Source organism: Protopterus annectens, chromosome 10.part0 (genome assembly GCF_019279795.1).
Source record: "Protopterus annectens isolate FY-2018-M chromosome 10.part0, PAN1.0, whole genome shotgun sequence".
Taxonomy (NCBI): domain Eukaryota; kingdom Metazoa; phylum Chordata; order Ceratodontiformes; family Protopteridae; genus Protopterus; species Protopterus annectens.
The window spans coordinates 973078150-973100549 of NC_056744.1; the positions used below are offsets into that span (position 1 = coordinate 973078150).

Here is a 22400-nt window from a genome sequence, read left to right on the forward strand (position 1 = left end):
CAAGGTTCCTTTGGGTACCTCTCAGCTACAGGCCTCCATCTTTTGAACCTTGGAGCTTGGGCTGTCCACCAGTTGTTAGCAGATGGTCTACAAGAAAACTTTCCTTTGTGGTTCCTAAGTAGCAGTGATTGTACTGTGTGTTGTCTTGAATTCATCACAATATTGTTTTATTGCATCTCACTTACATCTTCAGAGCTGCAGATGGTACAGCATTATATAAACCCATGGCTCGGAAACATTTCCTTTAAATAGTTGACTGAGTATAATATTTTATTTCTCATATGCTTATGTATCTGGTCCATTAATGTTGTTGTGATTTGCTGTTTCCTTGTTATCCACTGTTGTCTTCATCTTAGAATTGTAGTAACATTTTCTTTGTCTTTCTTGTTTGTATTCTGACCCTACTTTATCACTGTCTAGGGAAGTTAGTACTAATTAATTAATTTAACATCTGTGGTTATTAATGCATGTCTCTTTGAGCTGCTTATCCATATCAGTAACACTGGTGGTGTTGGGAGCTGCTCTTCCTAGGTTCTCGTTGTAAATGGGCTCTGTTCAGTTGGGCTAATCCTGTTCACAAATTATAAAGTCCTTTCTCCTTTCCATGGACAGACTCTCATCCAGTCCACTTTTCAAATTCCCTTTAAGGGGTGAATGTACGTGTTTGTGTATTACTTGTCTGCCCTGTAGGTGTCATATCATCATTATGATGTCTCATTTTGTGAAAAGTGTTGTTACTTCTAGTTGGTGACAAACCCGTTGGCTCAGGGGCTAACTGTGCTTATGATGCTGCCATTTGAAATTTTGGAAAGGTAGAGAAGAGGAGACATACGAAATACTGTCCCCATATAGATCAGCGGGTAATATGAATGTACATTTTTGTTTGCTTTTTAAGTGTCCTTAGTAAAAGAAGTTAGTTACATATCTGAATTATAGGCCTTGTGTGTAAAAACCCCTAGTAAAGTAATCTATGTTTTCCTAGACAGTTTTCATTATTTATTTCTAACAGTTAAGTACTTAAGACCCACGTGGATGTTGACTTTTAAGATAGCTGGTGTCAGAATAGGCCGTGCTGACAGGTGGCATGATATATAATGTTTCAGTTAATGTGCAGAATAGCATTGGCATGTGTATACTCCCCCCCCCCCCCAAAAGAAAAAGCAACCTGTGCATCAGATTGCCTGCCATTCAGACCACAGTAGTTACTTGAGAGAGCGAATATGCCTGTTTGTCCTGCCAGTGACATCAGTTGGACTAGTATCCTGATCATGGTGGGACTAAAGGGTCTATATTAGATGAACGAAAGTTCATCTTAGTGAACACTCACATGAGCGAAAATCCAGGAACTCGAAACTGCAATTGTGGGGGGCTGTGCTCCCACACCCATCACTAAATGTATATTCCAACTCCGAGATCACACTACAGTGAGGAAAGGGCAAATATTCCCATCTTCACTGTACCGCGATCTCACAATTGCAGTTTCGAGTTCCGCAATTTTTGTTCATGTGAGCATTCGCTAAGATGAACTTTCGTTCATCTAATATAGACCCGGGACTAACCAAGGTAGAGTCAGTTGAGAGGCCTGTGGCCATCACTACTTCCTTTGGAAGGAGGTGAAGGTATGGATTCACCTACTGTATCTCTTGATGGATACTTGTTTATGAGCTGGTATAGGGAATAGGCACATTTTCAGCTGTAGCGCTAAAACATTATTCTACTTAGGAGTTTGCATTGCTGGAACTCTTAAATATTCTAGTGCTAACACAGTGCTATTGTAGATGCTAGGAATGAATAGAGCTTAAAAGAAAAAATTCACCTGGCCAGAGTATGAAACCTCTGGTGTTTTGCTCTCACCCTTTGCCCTCAGAGGTACTAAAGGGTTAGCATAGAACATGTGGCATCACTAGACATTTGAGATCAGCAGAGGTAGAGGCACAGAAATAAATTATCTGCCAGGAATGGAATGTCATTCTTCACAACTTAACAACACTTTTTGCTCTTGTCTGCTATTGCTGATCTCCTTAACTCAATCCCATGAATGGATACTTCACAAGGATGTGTTTCTGGACATTGTCCACCAGTGGGGGGTACTCTTCATATAGATCTCTCTACCTCCCCTCTGAACAGACAACTTTCTCTTTTTTGTGCCAGAATCCCAGGTCCTCTGTTTTGGAAGGTGGATGCCCTCTCTCTTTTTTTTGTTTAGAAGGGGATGTTTCTTTATGCTTTCCCTTCCCGTCTACTCGTTCCAAAAGTCCTGTTCAGAATTCAACAGGATGCTCCCAAATTGTTGCTGACTCCCTTTTGGTCGAGACAGCATTGGTTTCCTCTTCATCTGCATTTAGCCAAGGGCAGTCATCACAAGTTACCTCACAGGTTGGAGCTACTCACACAAGACAAGGGATCTCTCATCCATCCCCATTTGTCCACTCTTCAACTGATACTGTAGGTGATGGGATTTTGATTCCACATAGACACCCTTTTTCCGAGGGCGTGCTTAGGGTCCTGCAGAAGGCCAGGAAATCCTACTTATTCAAATGGAAGAGGTTTCCAATTTGGTGTCTTTCTTGTAACCTGGATCCACTTTCAGTGTATGTTCCTTTGGTTCCCTCTTGTCTGTGTGAATTGCTCAATGCTGGTTGGACTTATTCTACTGTTAAGGCCTACTTACAAGCTATTTCTACTTGTCTGCCTTTATCTTCTACTTTTGGTTCTAGATTTGAAGCTAAACAATTTCTTAAAGGCTACCTTCATATTAGGCCTCTCAAGAGGCCTGCTCCTCCTCCCTGGGATCTTAATTTTGTTTTGGAAAAACTGACTTGGGCTCCTTTTGATCCTGCAGCTTCAACTTCCTTGCAACATTGCTGTTAGAAGACTGTTTTTGTTAGCCCTTACTTCTGCCAAATGGGTGTCTGAGCTTCAAGCCCTTATGGCTTTTCCTCCTTTTTTGGTATTTCATAAGGGCAGGGTGTCCTTGCGAACTAATCTTTGTTTTATGCCCAAGGTGGTGAATGAGTTGTCCCTTAATCAGTCTATTCATTTGCCCACTTTTTTCCCTTCTCCACAGTCTGCCAGTGAGAAGGTGCTGCACACCTGTATGTGCATAGATAACTCAGATTTTATTTGGATAAGACTAAGACTATTATAAAATCTGATAATGTCTTTGTTTCCTTTCGTCATAGGTCCTTAGGATTACCTGTGTCCAAGCAGACTATTTCCTCTTGGATCTCTAAAGCTGTTTCTTTTTGTTATTCCTTTCATGGTAAGAGCCTTCCTTATTCTGTTAAGGCTCATTCTACTAGAGCTGTGGCTTCTTCTTGTGCCTTTTTCAAGGGTTTGAATACTAACTCTATTCTTGAGGCAGCTATTTGGACTTCTGTGCATATATTTACTAAGCACTACAAGTTGGATGGAATTTCCAGAGCTAGAGCTGGTTTTACTAGGGCCATCCTTCATGGTTTCCTAGTGGGCTCTGCTGGTCCCTCTTCCTCCCTGAGCTTTGGCACTGTCCCTAATGTTATGAATGCTACAACAATGAAAAGAAGAACATAGTGTAGGTGTGTAAAGTCTTACCGTAACAGTAGATGTCCTTCTCTTCACTGTTGCAGTATTCACTCCCTGTTTCCACCTCCTGGTCCATTTCTCTTCTGGATGTAATGTTTACCTTTGTTTTCCTTGGACTGTCATTCCTTATAGCACTCTCAGTTCTGAGGATGGTACAGCCAGATGTCACCTTTATGCCCTACATTTTGCAAGGAGCATATGTGTGATGTACAGCGTACCTTAAAGCAACCTACAGGCTTTGGTATACTGGCTGGACATTGGACCACCCGTGGCAGGGGATCTCTAGTGTAATGAACAGTGCAACAGTGAAGAGAAGGACATCTGCCATTATGGTAATATTTTACACAACTGTACTTTTGTCATCTATTATTTGAAAAAGTCAGCTGGTGCATAAATGACCATAATTCTGTAGGGTACAGATAAGACGTCTCTGCTTTAAAAGTTGTTCATACAAAGTAAATGTGTGTGATCCATCTTGACTTTTTCAGCCAGAGGTCCCAGTTAAAAATATTTCCATGTTGTTTTAAGAGAGGCAGACTTTGAGGGAAAGTTTTCCAAATATTTCCCTAATCAGAAGTTGACTGAACCATGCAAGGCCATTCTGTTGCTTCTCTGCTTCCAAGATCCTACATTTGGCTGTGATGATGGTTTCTCCTCCGCTGTCATGAGGTAACACTTGCAGTGGATTACTTTACAGCAAACACTATGACAAAAGATTCCTGCAAAGAAAATATTGATCTGGCCTTAGAAATATATTGTCTGTGGCAGGGTCTTTAGAAATCACTGTACCTCATAAGGCAGAGAAAAGCATTTCAGTCTACAGAGTATCCTTCCGGTCTAATTAGTTTATCATAACCCATATCCCTTTTCTCTTCTACTTGCAGATAAATTACTTCAGCACTAATACAGTGCATCAAAAGCAGTAATCTATCTTACTAAGAGAAAATACTTCTACCTCTTTAGTTAAACAGCAAAAGTGGTGCATAGCAAATGTAAAATAATAGCTTGATTGATCTGTCTCTCTCAACACTCTCACCACAGGCATACACTTTTTTATTGTAATTTTCTTTTTTTTCCTTTATTTTACACTCACTAAGCAAAATCGCTGCTTAGAGAGCATAAAATAATGGTGTCCATTATTTTTTTTCAGTCTGAGCTCCATGGCAGCTTGATATGCTGCTGTGAAGTGGCAGACTCATTTTTCAGCAGGAATTATCTATATATTGACACCCTGCTGGAGAATGTATGTTCTCCAATCAGGATGCGATCTACAGGTCGCCCATTCACAAACATAATTATAAAATTCTTTATATTTAGCAATAGCCTCTTTAAGTGGGCTAGAATAGTCTGGTAGAATTTCAAAATTAGTGGCTCTTACATGATCCTGTCCATTCATTTCAGTAGCAGGACTAACTAAAATGCCACAGGCATCAGTTGCTCATCATAGTTAAGACTCTCCCAGGCTTAGAAGTTCTTCTGTAGCTCTCGTGATGCACCAGGGCTCTCTTTCTTTCCAGCTTGTTTGCCTCAATTCTGCAAGTAAGCAGGCATTAAGAAACACTCCTTGGATCATGTTTTGTAATGGCTTGATATCCGTTTCTACTCTTTTCATATCATTTCAATGATAAGGTCAGGTTTTTTTTATTTCTTTTAACTTTTTGGTTGTTGTGGTTTAAATAAAGTGTCTTTTGCACTTCTGAGGCTTGTTTCTAGCATTTTCCAGCTCCTGCCAAGTTGCTATATTAATTTGTGGCATTTGTGTATAGGTTGTGTTTTCCTGGAATAATTAGTTGTTTATTCGTGTGGCTTGCTAGTGGTTATACTCATTTGATTGCCTTTAGCTAGTAGTTTAACCCAATTTCCTTATTTCAATAACTTTAACATTTGGTTCATGGGTCCACTTTCAAGCTTACAAGCTACCACTTGTTAAAAATTTTGATTGTTTAAATCCCAAGTTGATATTTTATGTTTCTAATATATATACCAGGATAATTTTTGAAGCCATATAACTGATTTGTTTTGGTTCTAAGGAGAAGCTTATTCTGTGGTCTTGAAGAGCATGGTGTCATGTTATGTCAATTTTCTTTCTGTTATTAATTTTTATTAGGTTCCCGGTAGTAAGTTGGACAACTGTGGATGTCCTGCGTCCTTGTCTTGGGACATGACTGAAGCTAAAGAGGGTGTATGGATTAGCCTTCTTTTCTCAGTAAAGAAATATTAAATAATATAATAATATAATAGTGTACCCCCTGAAAACAGAGGCAGCATTTGCATAATGATTGAGAGACCGACAGCTTTCTGTAGTGTTTACAGCATAATAATATTGGTCTGGTTTTCAAAATGTACAAGTACAGATTTCGTTATCCAGTTTTCAGGAATAGTGAAGCCTTTTCTGAATATTGTTTTGCAGTTTAGTTTTTGTGTTACCGACATAACAGGTCAGCAGAACCATCTGCAGATTGAGAAATGTATACATTGCTGTAGTGTTGAAACATTAATGGCATTGGAGAACAGCTGTGGTCTTTAAATTGACTGTTGGCACACCAACATTTAAACTGTTATATAAGGAGGTGAGAGAAACTTAATCCATTTTCACACTTTTTTCTGTGTTTGGGGTAGTTTTTAAATTAGTTAACACTGATTTTCCAGAGTATGCTGCTGTGTCAGATTTTATTGAATGTTTTTGACAGAGGAAGAAGTAGAGCGAGTTCTACAAAATTTTGATGCAGATATTTTAAGGAAATCGTTCTTGGCAAAATATAGCTATGTCAGTGTCGTGTCCTTTCCAAGTCCATGTTTTTGTTTGCAGTAAGGTTTTTAGACTGGTTATGACTATGAAACTCATTTGTACCTTGTACTATTTGCAGAATTTCTGTTACAGAGCTGATAATGGAGATGGGTTAGTAATTGTCATTTTCAGAAACTAGCCTTCCTTTATGCAGTTGTGGGATGAACATGTCTTAACAAGTTAGTGGCACCACACACACTGTTGTACTGTGATTAAGTAAATCTGAGATTGTTGACTATGTAAATGTTACAGATCTTTCCTGAATTTGAGATAAAACTGTCAGGACCATGAGTCTGTGATCTTTCTAGTCTTTGAAGATGTTTGCTGATCTGGTCATAAATTTTTAATGTAGAACTCTGTATAAAAACATTATCCTTATTGCCTTACTGATAAAGAAAAAAAACTAATGTGGAGACAGGAATAGCAATGAGTCTGCTCCACACTATCTATTTAATGGACTCAGAAGGAATAAAGGAGTGAAGGGAGAATGGCATCTCTGAGTAAAGGAGACTGGTTATGCTTTGCAAGAGCTTTTTAACTGTTGTTGGGCCATTTTATTTTTTGGGGGAAAAAAAATAGTTGTAGGTAATATCTTGTTTATACTCTACTGCGCCTCTTCTTTTTCTCATCCCAAGGACGACGTCTGTTACTTTCCAGAAGTTGTTTCTTTTTTCCTCTGTGTTAGGACTAACTAAGCCCTCTTTATTTCTTTATTATGATCATTCTTTTATTCTGTAAGCATGCCTTCAGCTAGGCCGTTCTTGCCACTGAGGCCAAGTGCATACTTTGGGTTCACTGCCTAGGGAAATTGCACATCATTTCACTTTATTGTATTTGTCTATGCTTCAATGAGGCTACTATAAATAGGCAAGGGAAGGCTGTTTAGGATTTCTTGTTTTTTCATGTTCTTTCTGCTGTTCAAGTGGCTTGTCAAACTAGTCAGCCTTCAGGATTCCACTCTCAGCAGACTATGGCAACTAGTAAAGTTTCATCCTCTAAAAGGAAGTTAAAAGAAAACTTCTGAAGAAGTGAATTTCTTGAGTGCTGTGCACTACTGTCAGAGTAGATTCAATGGATTCCTTTTCTTTTCTGGGTCACAATCTTCTCCAAAGTTAATAAAGTGAATATTCTCTTTTTCAGGGTGATTCATTAAAGAGCCCTCCAGTTACTATCAAGTCAGTTTTACTTCTTCTGTCAGCAGTTTTGGCCCCATCTGTTCTAAGTTTGAAATGCTTCTAACATGAAAGTTAAAGTATACAATTTGTCAACAAATTAGATCTACTAGTTCCATATTTTCTGGCTATCATTCTTCTTAAAAGGACTCTGCTACTGCTGTTTTGCATACCTTATGCACTATGGCATGCATTACTTACATAAATTGTAGATCTGATATCAATTTTCATTTATTCCTCAGCCATTGGGTCCGGATTCGATCCTCAGATCTGACTCTGCTGGTAGTATAGCTTGGGGCCAACTGAAACTCTTGAGCTCCTCCCTGCAGTACACCAACATATAACATATCCCAGATCTCGTTTCCTGCTTTCGTGTATAGATGTGGTCATCTTTGCTCTCAAGCATAGTAGTTGAGATAACTGAATTTATACTTAAAACATTTTCCCAAATCTGTATAGATATATGCTTGTGTATTCTTGTTTACCATTTCTGGTATCCGTTTTGTTAAACTGTAAATTGTTCTACGTTTCTAACTCTCACCTTTACACATTTGTATATTCCACAGTACCATTATTGGTACTCGTGTTTTCCCTTTTTCTCGTTTTTCCTCCTTACCCCAAACAAAAAGGATTTTCATCTGTATTTGTTTACTTCTTCTGTTAGTTTAGAAATATGTCTGAGAAAAGACTTAAAAATGTAAAAAATGCAGCCATAAGCTGCCTTATTCAGATGCCAATGACCTTTCTGTATATTGCTTGGGCCCTGACCATTTTAATGTTGTGTTAGTAGATAGAAGAAATAATTTAATATTAAAATGGTTACTTCCAACTTCCTTTTCAGAAGCCATATCTGGGGCTCACCTTTCCTAGATACATGTGGAGATGGTTGCCCCAGCAGCAGACGAGGGAACAATAACAGAAGATGCCGCCAACGTGGCAGAGGTGGTGCACAAGACCAAGGGTCTAGAGATTCCTTGTCTGACAGACCCTACCAGTGCTCCTGAAAGGAGGCCCAATTGTCCTCCTCTGGAGGCAACTCGGGGTTGCTTATCCCTGCACCAGAGAGCCTGGCTAGATGTCACAAAGACACATTGGTGCAGAGGATTATTTCCAGAGGTTATATGATTCCCTTTTCCCTTCCACCTCCATCCTCACAAAAGTTTCTTGATGTTCCACCCAGTCAGAGGAAAGCAGCAGCACTAGAAATAAAAAAGCTGCTAGAAAAGGGGGTCATCCAAGAAGTCCCACCTGACCAGAAATAATCCAAAATTTACTCAATATTCTTTTTAATGCCAAAGAAAACAGGGGACTGGAGACCAATTATGGATCTCAGCAACTTGAACAAATCAGTTCAGCACTCAAAGTTTCGGATGATCACGGTTCAGTCCATTCTGCCTTTTCTAGGCAAGGACAATTGTATGTGCTCAATAGACCTTCAAGATGTGTACTATCACATAACAGTGAACAGGCAGTCCAGAAGGTTCCTCAGCTTACTTGAGACTGCAGGGATTCTGGTTGCTTCTGTATTTAGATGACCGGCTCATTACCATTCTGACCAGGCGTCTACTCATAATAGCCAGAAACCAGGTACTCTAAACTTGCTCCCTTCTGGGAATCACAATAAACTGCAACAAATTTCAGTTACTCCCATCACAAACACTAGAATTCATAGGAGCACATTTCAGTGCAGTATCTGTGTCAGCCTCACTTCCCCTAAAGAGGGTTCAAACTTGAGATTCCAAGTTGCAAAAATTATTCACACCACCAAAATTTCAGCTCAGCGAATTCTTTGTCTTGGGGTCAGTGTCAGCAGCCGTAATTCTTGTTCCCCTGGCAAAATATCATATGAGAATTCTTCAATGGATGCTAGCATCCCAATGGTCAAGTCTTTATCAAAACATGTCAGTTCAAATAACATCACACAGACATGCAAGAAGTACCTTTGGTGGTGGATAAGGTCAGACCAACTTTTACAAGGCCTTCCATTCATTCTCCCTCAACCCAAAGTCATAGTGATCATGGATGCTTCCCAATGTGGGTGTGGAGGAGGCACTTCCAGGAGAAAACAGTCCAAGGCACTTGGTTCCCTGGAGAGGCCAATTTACATATAAATGTTGCGGAGGTGAGAGCAGTACTCTTAGCGTTGCAAGCTTTTCAAGATGCTCTTCTTCTGGGAGAAATTGCAGTCCAAATGGAAAATATGTCAGGAGTTTGGTACATCAGCAAGCAAGGAGGAACCAGGTCGTATCCCTTTGTTGAGAAGCCCTCAGACTGTGGCAATGGGCAAGCTCATCCAACTGCTTTCAGATAGCAATGCACATTCTGGGAAAGTCCAATGTAATTTCAGACAAATTGAGCTGGTTCATTCTTCTACCTCATGAGTGGTCTCTCAACAGAAAAGTGATGGTGGCGATTTTCTGTCAATGGTGCCAGCCCTGCTGTGACCGTCTTGCATCTTCCCTGAACAACAAATGCAACAGCTTCTTTGCCCTATTCCCCCAGGATTGGCCCTCTTGTTTTCTCTCTGCTTATCCACCAACACCATTGATTCCCAAATTCCTACAGAAAGCTGCGAGGTTGAAGAGCAAAGTCATTCTCATTGCACCTTACTGGTCTCAATAGGTTTGATTTCCCTTCCTTTGGCCTCATCTAATTTACCCATCTTGGATTCTGGATCCAATTCCAGACCTCCTGTCTCACCTGACCGACATGGTTCATCTAGATTTATCATACCTAAAGCTGACAGCATGGTTTCTCCACTTCCGTTAATATCCAGATAAACTGCTCTCATTGTATCCATTGTATACTTTTGTCTTCCCATAAAGCTTACACCAGGAAAATCTACAAGCATAAGTGGAAGAGGTTTGTTTGTTGGGTGTATCAAACAAAGTATAAATCCCTTTTTAGCCGCTATGCAAACTGTATTAGAATTTTGGCAGGAATTTTTTAATGAGGGAGCTAGCTCCTCTACTATTAAAGTTCATTTGGCAGCAATTTCTGACTTTCATGTAAGAGTTGACAGTTCTTCCCTAGCTTCTACTAATATATGCAAACCATTTCTAAGGGGTACTATTTACCACTTTACAAAGGTCTTACTCCTTAGTGGGATTTGAACCTTGTTTTGCAAGCCTTAATCCTTTCCCCCTTCGAACCAGCTGCAAAATGTGATCTTAAATTTTTGACATGGAAGACCTTATTTATAGTGGCTATTACCTCTGTCAGGATAATTTCAGGACTCCAAGCGTTAGCCTCTAACTCTCCTTACTTGGTTTTCCGTAAGGATAGAGTGACATTAAACCCTACCTTCCTTCCTAAGGTGGTGTCAGAATTCAGTATCACTCAGTTTATTAACTTATCTGTTTTCTTCCCCAAATTTGAAAACAAAGGTGAAAACATTTTGCATTTACTTAGACGTTCATAGATAGCTGCATTTCTACTTACACAGAATGAAAATCTGATCAGTTATTCATATCTTTTGCAGATAAATTGCAAGTCTATTACAAAAGTGAGATTGGAAAGATGGATTACAAACTGCATAGCCTTTGTCTATAATAAATCAGGCATTCCATTACCAAAAAATTTGAAAGCTCACTCTACAAAATCTGTGGCAACCTCATCAGTATTTTGTCCAACCATTCCAATATGCATAGCTGCTACTTGGGCTAATCCTCATAACTTTATTACTCATTACTAACTGGATCTGGTCTTGAGGGGGAAGAGCAGCCATTGGTTCAACCATACTCAGCAATATCCTTCCTTAGAATTCACCTGGGATGTAAGGTAGCTGGGGACTCTGTCCTAATGGTTGAAGAATGAATGAAAACTGACATCATCAGGTAAAAAAGTTATGTACTTACCATAACATTCCATCTGTGTTGTCCATTTTCATTCTTCCTCAACTTCCCACCCACCAGCTCCTGAATTTTGCCGTCATAGACTTCTGGAAGAGTGAGACGCTATTAAGACATCAGTGTGTCTGTGGAGTTCAGATACTGGATACGTTGTTAGGAACATAATTTAGGTAGTTAATATTTATGTTTCTTAGCAAACAAGATCTGAGCTATGTTAGGGGTTGGTGCATTATAGGTAGGGAGGAGCTTGGGAGTTTCGGTTGTCTGCGAGCTATAGTATCTACCGAGTCTAATCCCGACCCAATGTTTGAGGAAGAATTAAAGTGGACAACACAGATGGAATGTTAGGGTAAGTACATAACTTCTTTTTATTGTCCACTGACATCTCAAAAGATTAAGCTGGCCATTATCGCCTGTGATGTTAGCATAGAGAGAGTTGGAGTTATCCTCTGACTTAAATGGATGCACAGTCAGGGCTGTACAGGAGTCTGTCCATTAAAGTCTGTAGATGCATGTATGCTGTCTTTAGGTTGATACCTGCATCAAAGGCTGTAACACAACTTGTGCAGTTAATTAAAAACCAACTTCACTCTCATGTATTCAAAATTTCTGTTCAAAAAAAGCTCCAAAAAACAAAAACACACTCACACAAAAAACCAACTGTAAAAAAACAAAAAAGCCTACATGAATTGTGGGCAAACAACAAACCCATACCACAAACATTCCTTTCTATAATCTTGGAAGCACCATAACCATGAAGATTAAGCTGCTAATCAAACCAAAACAGTGCAACATACCTGCTGTCAACCAATCAGTTGCAAAAGAAAGACCAAAAACCTAGCTTAAATGGCTAATGAGGGAAGTAACACTCAGACTCACCATGAAAATAGGCCTTCTTACCTCAACAACACCAAACCTGGGCAGCAAACAGGCCTTGAATACAGATACTAAATATTCAATGAATTCAGTTACAAAAGTAGCAAACATAACAAATACAAAACCACATTTAAGGAAATACTGAGGGAAAATAGCTGTGTTTTTAAAGGTACAAAAACTTTGATTTGAAAGTTACTGTTAATTTTGAAGAACATGAAGTCTGAAATTCAAATGCCTGTCAATTTTACTGCTGACAGAATAAAAATTGAAGTCTGAAAATCAAAGAAACCAGAGCAAATCCACTGCAAACATAAAATTTCAGTAGTGACAGGAGCAAATCCACTAAAGACACAAGGGAGGAGATGCAGACTCACACCTACAGCAACCACACAAAAGAAGGGAGACCAAATACCCTCCATGGAGAAGGAAACCCACAACAACTGCACCATCAAATATGCAAGGGCTGTAAAACATCCAAATATGCAACCACTTAAAATGAAAATCAGCAAGGATTCAAAAAATCAGATTATCTGAGTGGCAGGACTTGAACAAAAAAAAATATTTTCGCAGAGGCCCAGGAAGAAGGACATTCTGACTTACCAATAACTTGGAGGACACAAAAGCAAACCCACACAAACACAGGAGAAGATAAAGATAAAGCAAAGAAGGCACCCCAGCCAAGAAGCAAACCTGAGAACCTCTTGCCCCCAGAGGCAACACGCAAAGCAAAACAACTGCAAAACCAGATAGCCAGAGGATACACAACGACCAACTTATAGCACATGAATCACTCATTGCAAACCACAAAAACACAAAGGGTTTTCCACAAGGCCCACCATGGTCTCTAATTAAGGTTTTAACACCTGCATTGAGTTTAAAATGGAGGTGGGAGAAGGGTCAAAACACCACACAACAAGGTACAGAGTTCAAGCCTGAAACTAATCTGCGCACAAAAACACCTGTAAGAAATACATGAGAGTTCAAAACAGACAGAATGCCAAGAAGTGTCATGAAATTCCAATCAAGACAAAATGAAAACTAGAATGGAAAGAATGAAAAATAAATTGCAGAGAAAACAAAATAAAAAATATTTTTTAAAAAAAATAAAAAAGAGCCAGAATCAAAACAAAGCTTAAAAAAATAAATAAATTAAAACTCACACTTCCTTCAAGAATGCAGCTCTAATAATATAACCACAATTTTTAAAGAAGTAACAGGTAATAAGAAAAAAGAAGAAATCTCTTTCTTAACACCTAAAATTGAAACATCCAAAAATCCAAAATGCCTGACATCTAACTGTTTCAATCAAAAAAAAAAAAAAAAAAGAAACAAGTAAAAACAGTGCTAAACAACATGGCTAAAGTATGCCTGAGCAAAAATTAAAATCCATGCAATATACATTGCTTAAAAGGATTTATTAAAGTTATAAAGTACTGACACTGTGCGTAGACTCTGTCTTGAAATGAGAAGAGATAATGTATGTAAGTCTAAATTTATATAAGATGTCCTGGCATATGCATTTCAATACCCAAGGCTTATATATTATCTAGTACATTATTCTAAGTTAAGGCTGTTACATATTTATGCAGTTGGCTTACTTCTACATTTAAATTTTAAAGCTTGCATGCTGCAGTCTCAGCCAAGCTTACCTGATGGTCACAGTTACTTGCAGAACAAACATACAGTATCAGCTTCAATGAACAGAACACATAAATCAACAGTACAAAAAAAAATAAATATGACACAAAAAATATGACAAAAACCAGAGTATTCTGCAAAATCAAGGGACAGATGAAAAGCCACCAAAATCAAGGATTCTCTGCAGGCATATTAGCAGCTCTCTGCCCTTTGATACACTCCTTGGATGGCTTCACACTACTGCACACATCACTACACTTCAAGTTTCGACAGGTGTAGTCACTATGTGGGGATTGAAATGTCTCTGTTTGACTTGTGTTGGCCCACCTCAAAACCAGAGCAAAAAGTCCAAAAAGCAAATACTTTCAACCTCAGAAAAAAAACAAGACAAAAAAATACAAATAAAATTTCATTTTAAAAAATCTCTATAAACTTTTTTAGAAATATTTATCTATTTAGAATTATGAATGAAATCTTGTATGAATATGAATGAAAAAATTCAATCTGTTCTAACTTCAGTCTTAAATTACTAATTTATATGTTTTAATTTTTTTAAAAAAAAACACAATTTTATGAAAAATTGAAAAAAAAATGGTGAAAAAAAATATAAAATAGCAACAACATACACACTTGGGAACTGCCCAAAGAAGGGACACTTTTAATATTAGTAGCGTTAACTTGAGGCTGACCAAAAAAAATAATCTAAATGCATTTCTTCTGCATTAAAAGTAATTATAAATTTCCGATTTTTAATTATAATATTTATAATTATTCTTCCAAAATTTTCTATTTTAAAAGGGCTATTTTCATGGAAGAGCAACATTTTGAGTCATAATCAGGGACTCAATCAGACAGGTCATGCTCTAACTATTTCTGTAAATCTATTTATATGCATATAATCTATGTAAGACTCAATATCTGTTATAGCACAACAATATAACAGTACTAAAATAAACAGTACTAAAAAAGCCTACTAAAACGGACAAGGCCAAATATATTGGGGCAAATATAGTTGGGGAATATAATAACATAATAAAATAAAAGGTTAAAAAAATAGAACAACCGTTAGCATGGATAGGTCTAGTCTTGGTTTTTTCTGAAGGTGAAGAAGTCTGAAACTAGGTAAGTCTGAAATCCACTTATTTATTTAGTGACTTAATCAAAAATTTTTGAGGAACAAATCAAAAATAAAAAGCAAAAACAACAAAATAAAATTTGCAAAAAATCTATTTGTTTCTTTGAGGAGTGGTTCAGTTGGGAGGTATAGCTTGTCTGGGTTTGCCCTGCCCAAAACCCCCCTCAAACCTCCTGCCCCTGCAGCCCTTCCCCCAGCATTTCCATGATCCATTTCTTTGCTATTTCCATTACTTATAAACACTACACTAATGTGCATACTCTATGATGATTTTGAACTTCATTTGAAAGTTTTTTTTTTTTTTTTTTTACAATAAAAACACACTACATCATCTAAAAAACAAACTTTTAAACCTTCCTTCTGCTGAAACTCACATTCACTGAAACAACATTAAAAAAATTCACATTCAAAAAAAATACATTTTACCGTGGCAGATAAAAATTAATTAGTCCTCTTGATGTAAGGCAGCATTCATTCTGATCCATTAGTATTAACTTCAGACAATCAAGCAGAACGCTCAGCACTCATGGGAGTAGAACAAACACCTTCTGCAATCAAAAGCTGCTACTCTCAGCTCCTAGCTATTACTACTCTTGTCCAATTCCCTGCAGCTCCTGAGTCTTGGAATACATTCCACACAACACAATAAGGGGTAACAACAAAGCACAATGGAAAGCAAAAAATTATTGGGGTGGGGTAAAATGCAAAAAAAAAACACATTCAAAATTGCTCTTGCTTAATATCAGGGTGGAAAATTGCTAGAATAAATGATTGTGTGCCAAAGCCACCACCATACATACCAATACAATACCAAAAATGCTAAAGAAAAAGAACATACCACTACAGCTGCTTTGTTTTGACTTTAGGAAAAGTGTGGCTGTGGTACCTTTACAGACATCACACCTGTGCAAAACAGTCCAGTGAAACAGTCAAGAGCAGACCTGACTGTGCTTTTAAACTTTATGAATCTCAGTTCAGTCAAGGCTGTCACTTACCACCTCCTTCAATCATCTCTCACAAGCACCATGGAGGGCTGAAACAGCACAAAAATTCAGACAAAATGAATAATGCCCCCCCTTCACATCAAAGCTCTCAAAAACCTGACAAAGCCTGTAACAGGGTATTACAGGCACAAAAAATGACAAAGCCACTAACAGAGTATTACAAATAAAAATAAAAAAAAATTTAAAAATAGTCACCTTTAAAAATTTAAAAAATGCTAGAAATAAAAAGGTTTTACTATGTATTTTCTTATGACTAAAATAAAAGTTTGTTTTCTGATTGTCAATTTTACTTGTGATGGAACAAAACTATTTTCAGCCAGAAGATTTTAGAATGGAACAAAAGAAATGTCTTTATAAAATGGCAGGAAAATTGAGAGACACCACACATAAACAGGCAGAACACCCAGACAACATGTAAACACCACACCGAGATAAACCCACAAAAGCACTGCACCCCAGCCAAGAATCAAACCTCAACAAAGGCACCTACTGACTCTGCAATAACATAAATGCCACTATCAGAAAAATAGCATGAAAAAAACATTCAGATCAAAAATATCTAATAAAATTCATTAATCTATTTTCTTTATTTAACATTAAAACAATTTTTTATTTCTGACCAGGAAAAAAACAATTGCAGAACAGAATAAAAAAAAAAAATAACATGAAACCCAAACAAACACAAACACGGACAAAAACTAAACCCCACAGAACACAGAAAGAAGACCCACAAAAACAGAGAAAGGAACTAGACCCCAAGAATCTGCACCCAGGCACCAACAACAAAAAGCACAACCTGCATAATGCAGGCAACAATAAAACAAACACCCACACAAAAAGAGCCACCCCCACCCAAGAATCAAGAACAAGAACCAGAGGAACCAACCACCTGAGAACCTGAGCAAATGGAGGCAACAATGTTACTATTTCACCATCAACATCACAAATTTGAACAAATTTATTAACAAACCACAGATATGATGAACACATCAACAATAATATATGGGGCAAACATCAACAATTTAACTTTTGGTGGTGGGTAAATCAACTCTTTAACAGGTCTTATTACCTACAGGGTTAGGGTAGCAGGTATTCACTACCACACACACATGAGCACACACACACACACACACACACACACACACACACACACACACACACACACACACACACACACACACACACACACACACACACACACACACACACACACACACACACACACACACACCTTGACAAGCACCATATATTCAACACTTAACCAGTTTTTCAATTCTTCACCAGTTTCACAATATTTAATATATTCAACACTCTCCCTGTCCTCCTCCCCTAGATCCAAACCCTTTACTCCTCTAGATTCCCATTGAGATCAAGCATAGTGCTCTCAGTATCTGCATGCAACTGTACGAGTCCTTTAATTTTTTTTTTTTTATTTTTTGAGTTCTTTTTGGTTTGAGGGGGCTGCAGTCCGGCAGTCCGATAGCACGGGCCGCCCCTGGTTGATACACCAAGGCTTAATGAAAAGTTTACGAAGGTTTTCATTAAAGAAAAGTCATGAACATATAAGAAATGACACAGAGGGAAATGCACTGAGACACTTAAGTCAATAGATGCTGCAGTGCAATGAATATTTAGTCATTTTAATGGATATTTCTTTCCTTATCAAGCCAGTATTTTTTCTATTTTTTGTGTTGGGGGGGGGGGGGTCTTAGCAAAAATGCCAATATGTAATGCAGTTATTGTCCAATAAGAATTGATTTTGATAGGGAACACATTTGCTCTTAGCAAAGCAAGAAGGGCAGCTTAGGTGTGTTAATTATTGAATGACTTACCTGTTTTGCTTACAGTGCATCTGCATTCAGTAGTAAAAGGAAATGATCCTGAAACCTGTGAAATACATTAATATACTTATTAACTTGTACAAATGAAATAAAACTTAGAAATGTGGACTTTGAGTAGAAAAAAATCAAACTTAAGTTCTTATAAAAAATTCTGTTACAATACTTGGTAGCTGAGTTTAATTTTTCTGTTAGGCTTTTTTTTTTTTACATCAGAACACCTTTTACTTTCTCTTCTTTCCATCCATCCCTTCTAGGTTGAAAGGTCGAGATACTAAGGTGCTGATAGATGACACAGATGATGAAGCCTTTACTTGAAATATTTCCACGATTTTCACGCAACACAGAATTATCAACATCTACACAGATCAACCAGAAGCAAAGTAACGACACATTGAAATACCACCAGAGCTACCTACTGCAACAACTTAAACAATCTCACTGTGTCTTTGTAATTTTTTTTAAATATGTTTAGCCAGTTGGTAATTAATCAAAAGATTAATATAATCGTGACAAAGAGACTGTTTACAATCAAATCATTCAGTTACTGTATCAGAATTATAGAGGTAAACAAAGCAGCAAAAGGATTCACGACCTGGACAGATAAAGCCTTTGATACTCAAACTGGTGTGGACTGGCATCACCTGGTTCAAAGTGGTATTTTGTTTCCTTCCTGTCTGACCAGCACGTTGCCTCAGATGCACTTGCAGGAAAAGTGCACTTAAAACAGTACTTCATTTGTGAAGTGGCTTTTAATTTTAGGATTTTTTATGTATTGTTCTTTTGTCAATAGTTTCTGCATTGTTTATGAAATGAGAAATTATGAAACTCGAGTCTTGTGCAATTATATATTAATTTTTAAGTGTTAGAGCTTATGGAACATTTAAGACTGATTGTTATATTTTTTGTTGATCAGTGCTGTTTAATGAAACAGCAAGGTTTATTGCAGGAATTTATGTTGCTGTGTTTTGAAGATGGCAATCTTTTTTCTCGGCTGGATGTGTGCCAGTGGAACTGATCATGTCACTATGCATTTTTTGCCTGACTTTAGCCTAGAGAATGCAGGTTTTAGAGGCTAAATCGTATTTTTAAGACGTACCGTTGTGCATTTGATGGGCGGATGTCATCTGGGTTTCATTTGAGTTGGGGAAGGGACTGTAACGGTTTCCTCTCACTGAGTGTCATAAGTATTTATCATCTTTTTCATTATGAAACAAATGAGCTTCTGAATCTCAGGTACAGAAATGTTAAAAGCACCCCCAACAAAATGTGTATATATTTATGTGTGTGTAGTGACTAGAAGGAGTAGCTGCCAGAATTCCTGCCTGAGAGAAAGTCAACACTGTGCCATCTTCCCAGGTGCTTTCAAGTTGCTCATCTGGCATTGCTCAGATATTTGTACATAATGTTAAAAAAATCAAACACACACTGTGTAAATACTGACAAGCTGTTCGTGAGCAGTCCCGTTAGTTTTAGGAATATTGTTAGGTTAAGTGTTCTTTTCCTTTTGCAGCTTGTCTTAAAAAAAAAGAAAAAAAAAAAGAAAAAAAAAGTTGTAACTCTAAATTTCCTCTTAGAGAGTTCTTGTCCTGTAGGTGTAGAAAGCTGTCTTAAATTAAAAAAAATTGCAAGTATTGTTGTAGTACACATTATCTCGCCTTTGACAGGGAACTTTATGTGTAGAGTTTTAATGTACTCTTTTTTTTAGAATGCACCAGAAGTTGTGGTGTGTTGCACAGTGAGTGAGTGTACTGACAATATGGCTCAGAAATGTGCAAGAATAGTAAAACACCCCTCCCATGTTCTAGTCTTACTTGTTTATAATGAATTGTTGCAGGAGAAGACCAAATCTGATACCCTAAAGCTGGCCACTCTCCACAAACGTCTTGGTTTTGAGGGCATTCCAACGTACTGAGGTGTGCATTTATCTACCTCTGAGGTTGACGTGTACATGTAAATGTGTTTATGAACATGTTTGTGCTGTGTAAAACAGATGCAGTATCTGCCCATAAATTTCTTGTGCTAAGAAAAGGGCAGGCCAGACTTCATTTCATGTCCCTAGACCTTTTTGAAGTAAGCCATGGAGAAACAAATGTGTCTGTGTATACCTGTTTGTGCACTATGTAACATTAGTCACTTGCAGCTGTAAGATGGGCATATTTAGCCTGTTTTGTTTTACACACCATTAAGACTCGCACTCCTGCCAGCTGCAGTCTTCAGTGTGACTGACAATCAGGGGCGATGCGAATACTGGCAGTTTGGAAACATGGGAGGGACTGACATTAACGGTGTTTCAGTTTCAGTGTAATTCTGTTTCCATGTGAAACAAGCTTTCTGACACAGTTTGTTTCTTTACAAATTTAGCATGATTAAGAGAAAAAAAAATTTGTAACTTTTTTAAATTGTATATTATTTACATACAGATTAATGCGGTCTTACCATTTTATTTTTTAAATGTCGAAACAAAATAGCTTAATATTAAAATAGAGGTTCTAAACACAGCCAAAGTTTGCAGATTTTGTTTGCTTTGCTTAGGGTTTCTCAAATACCTAGGCAGTATTTTAAAATGGCTCAATTGTCTTAGCCTCTGCATTTGCATAACATTTTTCTGAATGGGGACACCAAAAATTGAGTAGGTTTAGTACTTGGCTGTGCTTTTTACTCAGATTATCAGTAATCCCCCTGCTTCCACCTCATTGGTCTGCATTGCTGCCCTTTTTAGTGTTGTTACCGAAATATAATGCTTTAGATACTGTGGTTCCTTTAGAAGCAATGTCAGCAGAGCTGTAAAATACTTTTACGTACATTGGCCAATAAACCAAATCATTCATAGCCAAAAAATACTTGTGCTTTGTAGCCAACTGCTTTGATTGCTGAATGTAGTTTAGCAAGGTCATACTTAAGAAACATTTGCTGCGTAAAAACACATTGTCCCTCCCCCACCAACAATACCACTCCAAAATACTGAGTTTTGTTGTGTAGTATAATAAAAAGGTAATACAGTATCACTGCTGAGACAGGAGAGGAAAAGGTGCTAGTTTTACTGCTTTGTTGTCTTTGACAAAAAACAAACAAACAAACAATTGGGCATCTAAGAAATCAGTGTCTGCTTTAGTAGATCTACAGTTACTTGTAGCTTGACTGCTGTGGGTAACTTGTAAAGGAGTACTGTTAATTGTATACTGTCCAGTCCCCCCACCACTGGCATCAAACTCACGCTCAGCTGAACTCTTTTCTTGTTTTCAAGATGCATGTAAAGCAAAGTTGTAAGTTCCTTGTATTAACTGTTTAATGAACAATACTGTAAACATTGAAAAGAGGAGGGTGGGAAGGATCATGACTGAACATCTAGTTGAGTTTGTTTGCTGCTGAAATGTGGCCAGACAACACTGCGTAGAAGTGATGGAAAACTCTAGATATGTGTAGTGTGAAGTAGAAATGTAATTCAGCTTGCTGCTGCATCAGGACTGTGCTGATGTTATTGACTGAGCATGTTCTGTCTTCTGTGCTTTTTAATTTGCTGTTTTCTTCGTGTGTGCTAATTCAAATTACCTTACTAAGAGTAGCTTTTGCTGATAATTGTACTTGTCTGTCTCTGTTACCCTTTCATGTTACCAACAGTCAGTTTATTTAACCCCTGCTAAAGCTGATCCTTGTCCTAGATAGCTGTCATTTTCCTAAAGATCGGTTATTTTTGTAGGTTACTTAAAGCAGAATGTATTTGCTTGTACTTGGGGTAAAGTGCTTAAACCACACCACAGAAAAGTGGGGCCGTCAGAATTGACTCCAGCTGTGTCTTTTTGTTTAATCTGTATCCTTAAGCAAATCATTTGCTTTGTCTGTGAATATTCAAGTTTCCAACTGTAAATGTATGATCCTTTGTCACGTGAACCACTGCACTTCAGACGAGCTTAGTAAAGAAGAGAGGAAATGTGTTTGATTGTTCTGCTCTTTTTTTTTTTACACAAACCGCAAGAGTGGAAAACTTCCATGTGCTCAGTCAGTAGAGATCCCAGGGGTTGGAGGTTGGCATAATGGTTAAGGTATTTACTTTACAAACAAAAAGTGCAGGGTTTGATTCTCATCTTTGATCACTGTCTGGTTATTGGCTAGACATATAATAGTCTACAGACTGATTTTCTAGTACTTACCTATGAACCAAGAATGTGGAACGTGCCTAGCTCATGTTAGTTAATCTCATATAAGGCTGCAAGCTGATTTATGTTAAATATTCAGCTCTAATGGCTGTAAAACGTAAGCTGTCTCTAACATAGTGAAGCTTTGGGATTCTGATCTCTCTTCAGTAGTGCCTAGTTCCCACAGATTTACCTAAACAGTATGATGTGGAACATAAATACAACATCTTAGCCTTCTCAAGAGGATACATAACCTAACAAATTTTGCTGCAAGGCCTTGAACAGGCCTGCCATGCAACCAGTGCTTGAACTGAGTGGTGATGTCTGTGAGTATACCTGCCTATAGATCTGTGGAGCATTTTCTTACATGTGACTGACTGCAGCATGTTTACTTACAG

At 37.8% G+C, this 22400-nt stretch overlaps 1 protein-coding gene across 1 annotated transcript in view; it reads left to right on the top strand.

The window, feature by feature from the left end:
• XPR1 (xenotropic and polytropic retrovirus receptor 1) overlaps positions 1-21643 on the top strand; it is a 2667923-nt gene extending 2646280 nt beyond the window's left edge. Inside the window, 1 exon segment of the mRNA XM_044085740.1 lies at positions 18124-21643. Within this exon segment, the coding sequence (XP_043941675.1) occupies positions 18124-18184 (61 nt within the window). The 3' untranslated portion in view covers positions 18185-21643.
• The last annotated feature ends 757 nt before the right edge of the window (positions 21644-22400 follow it).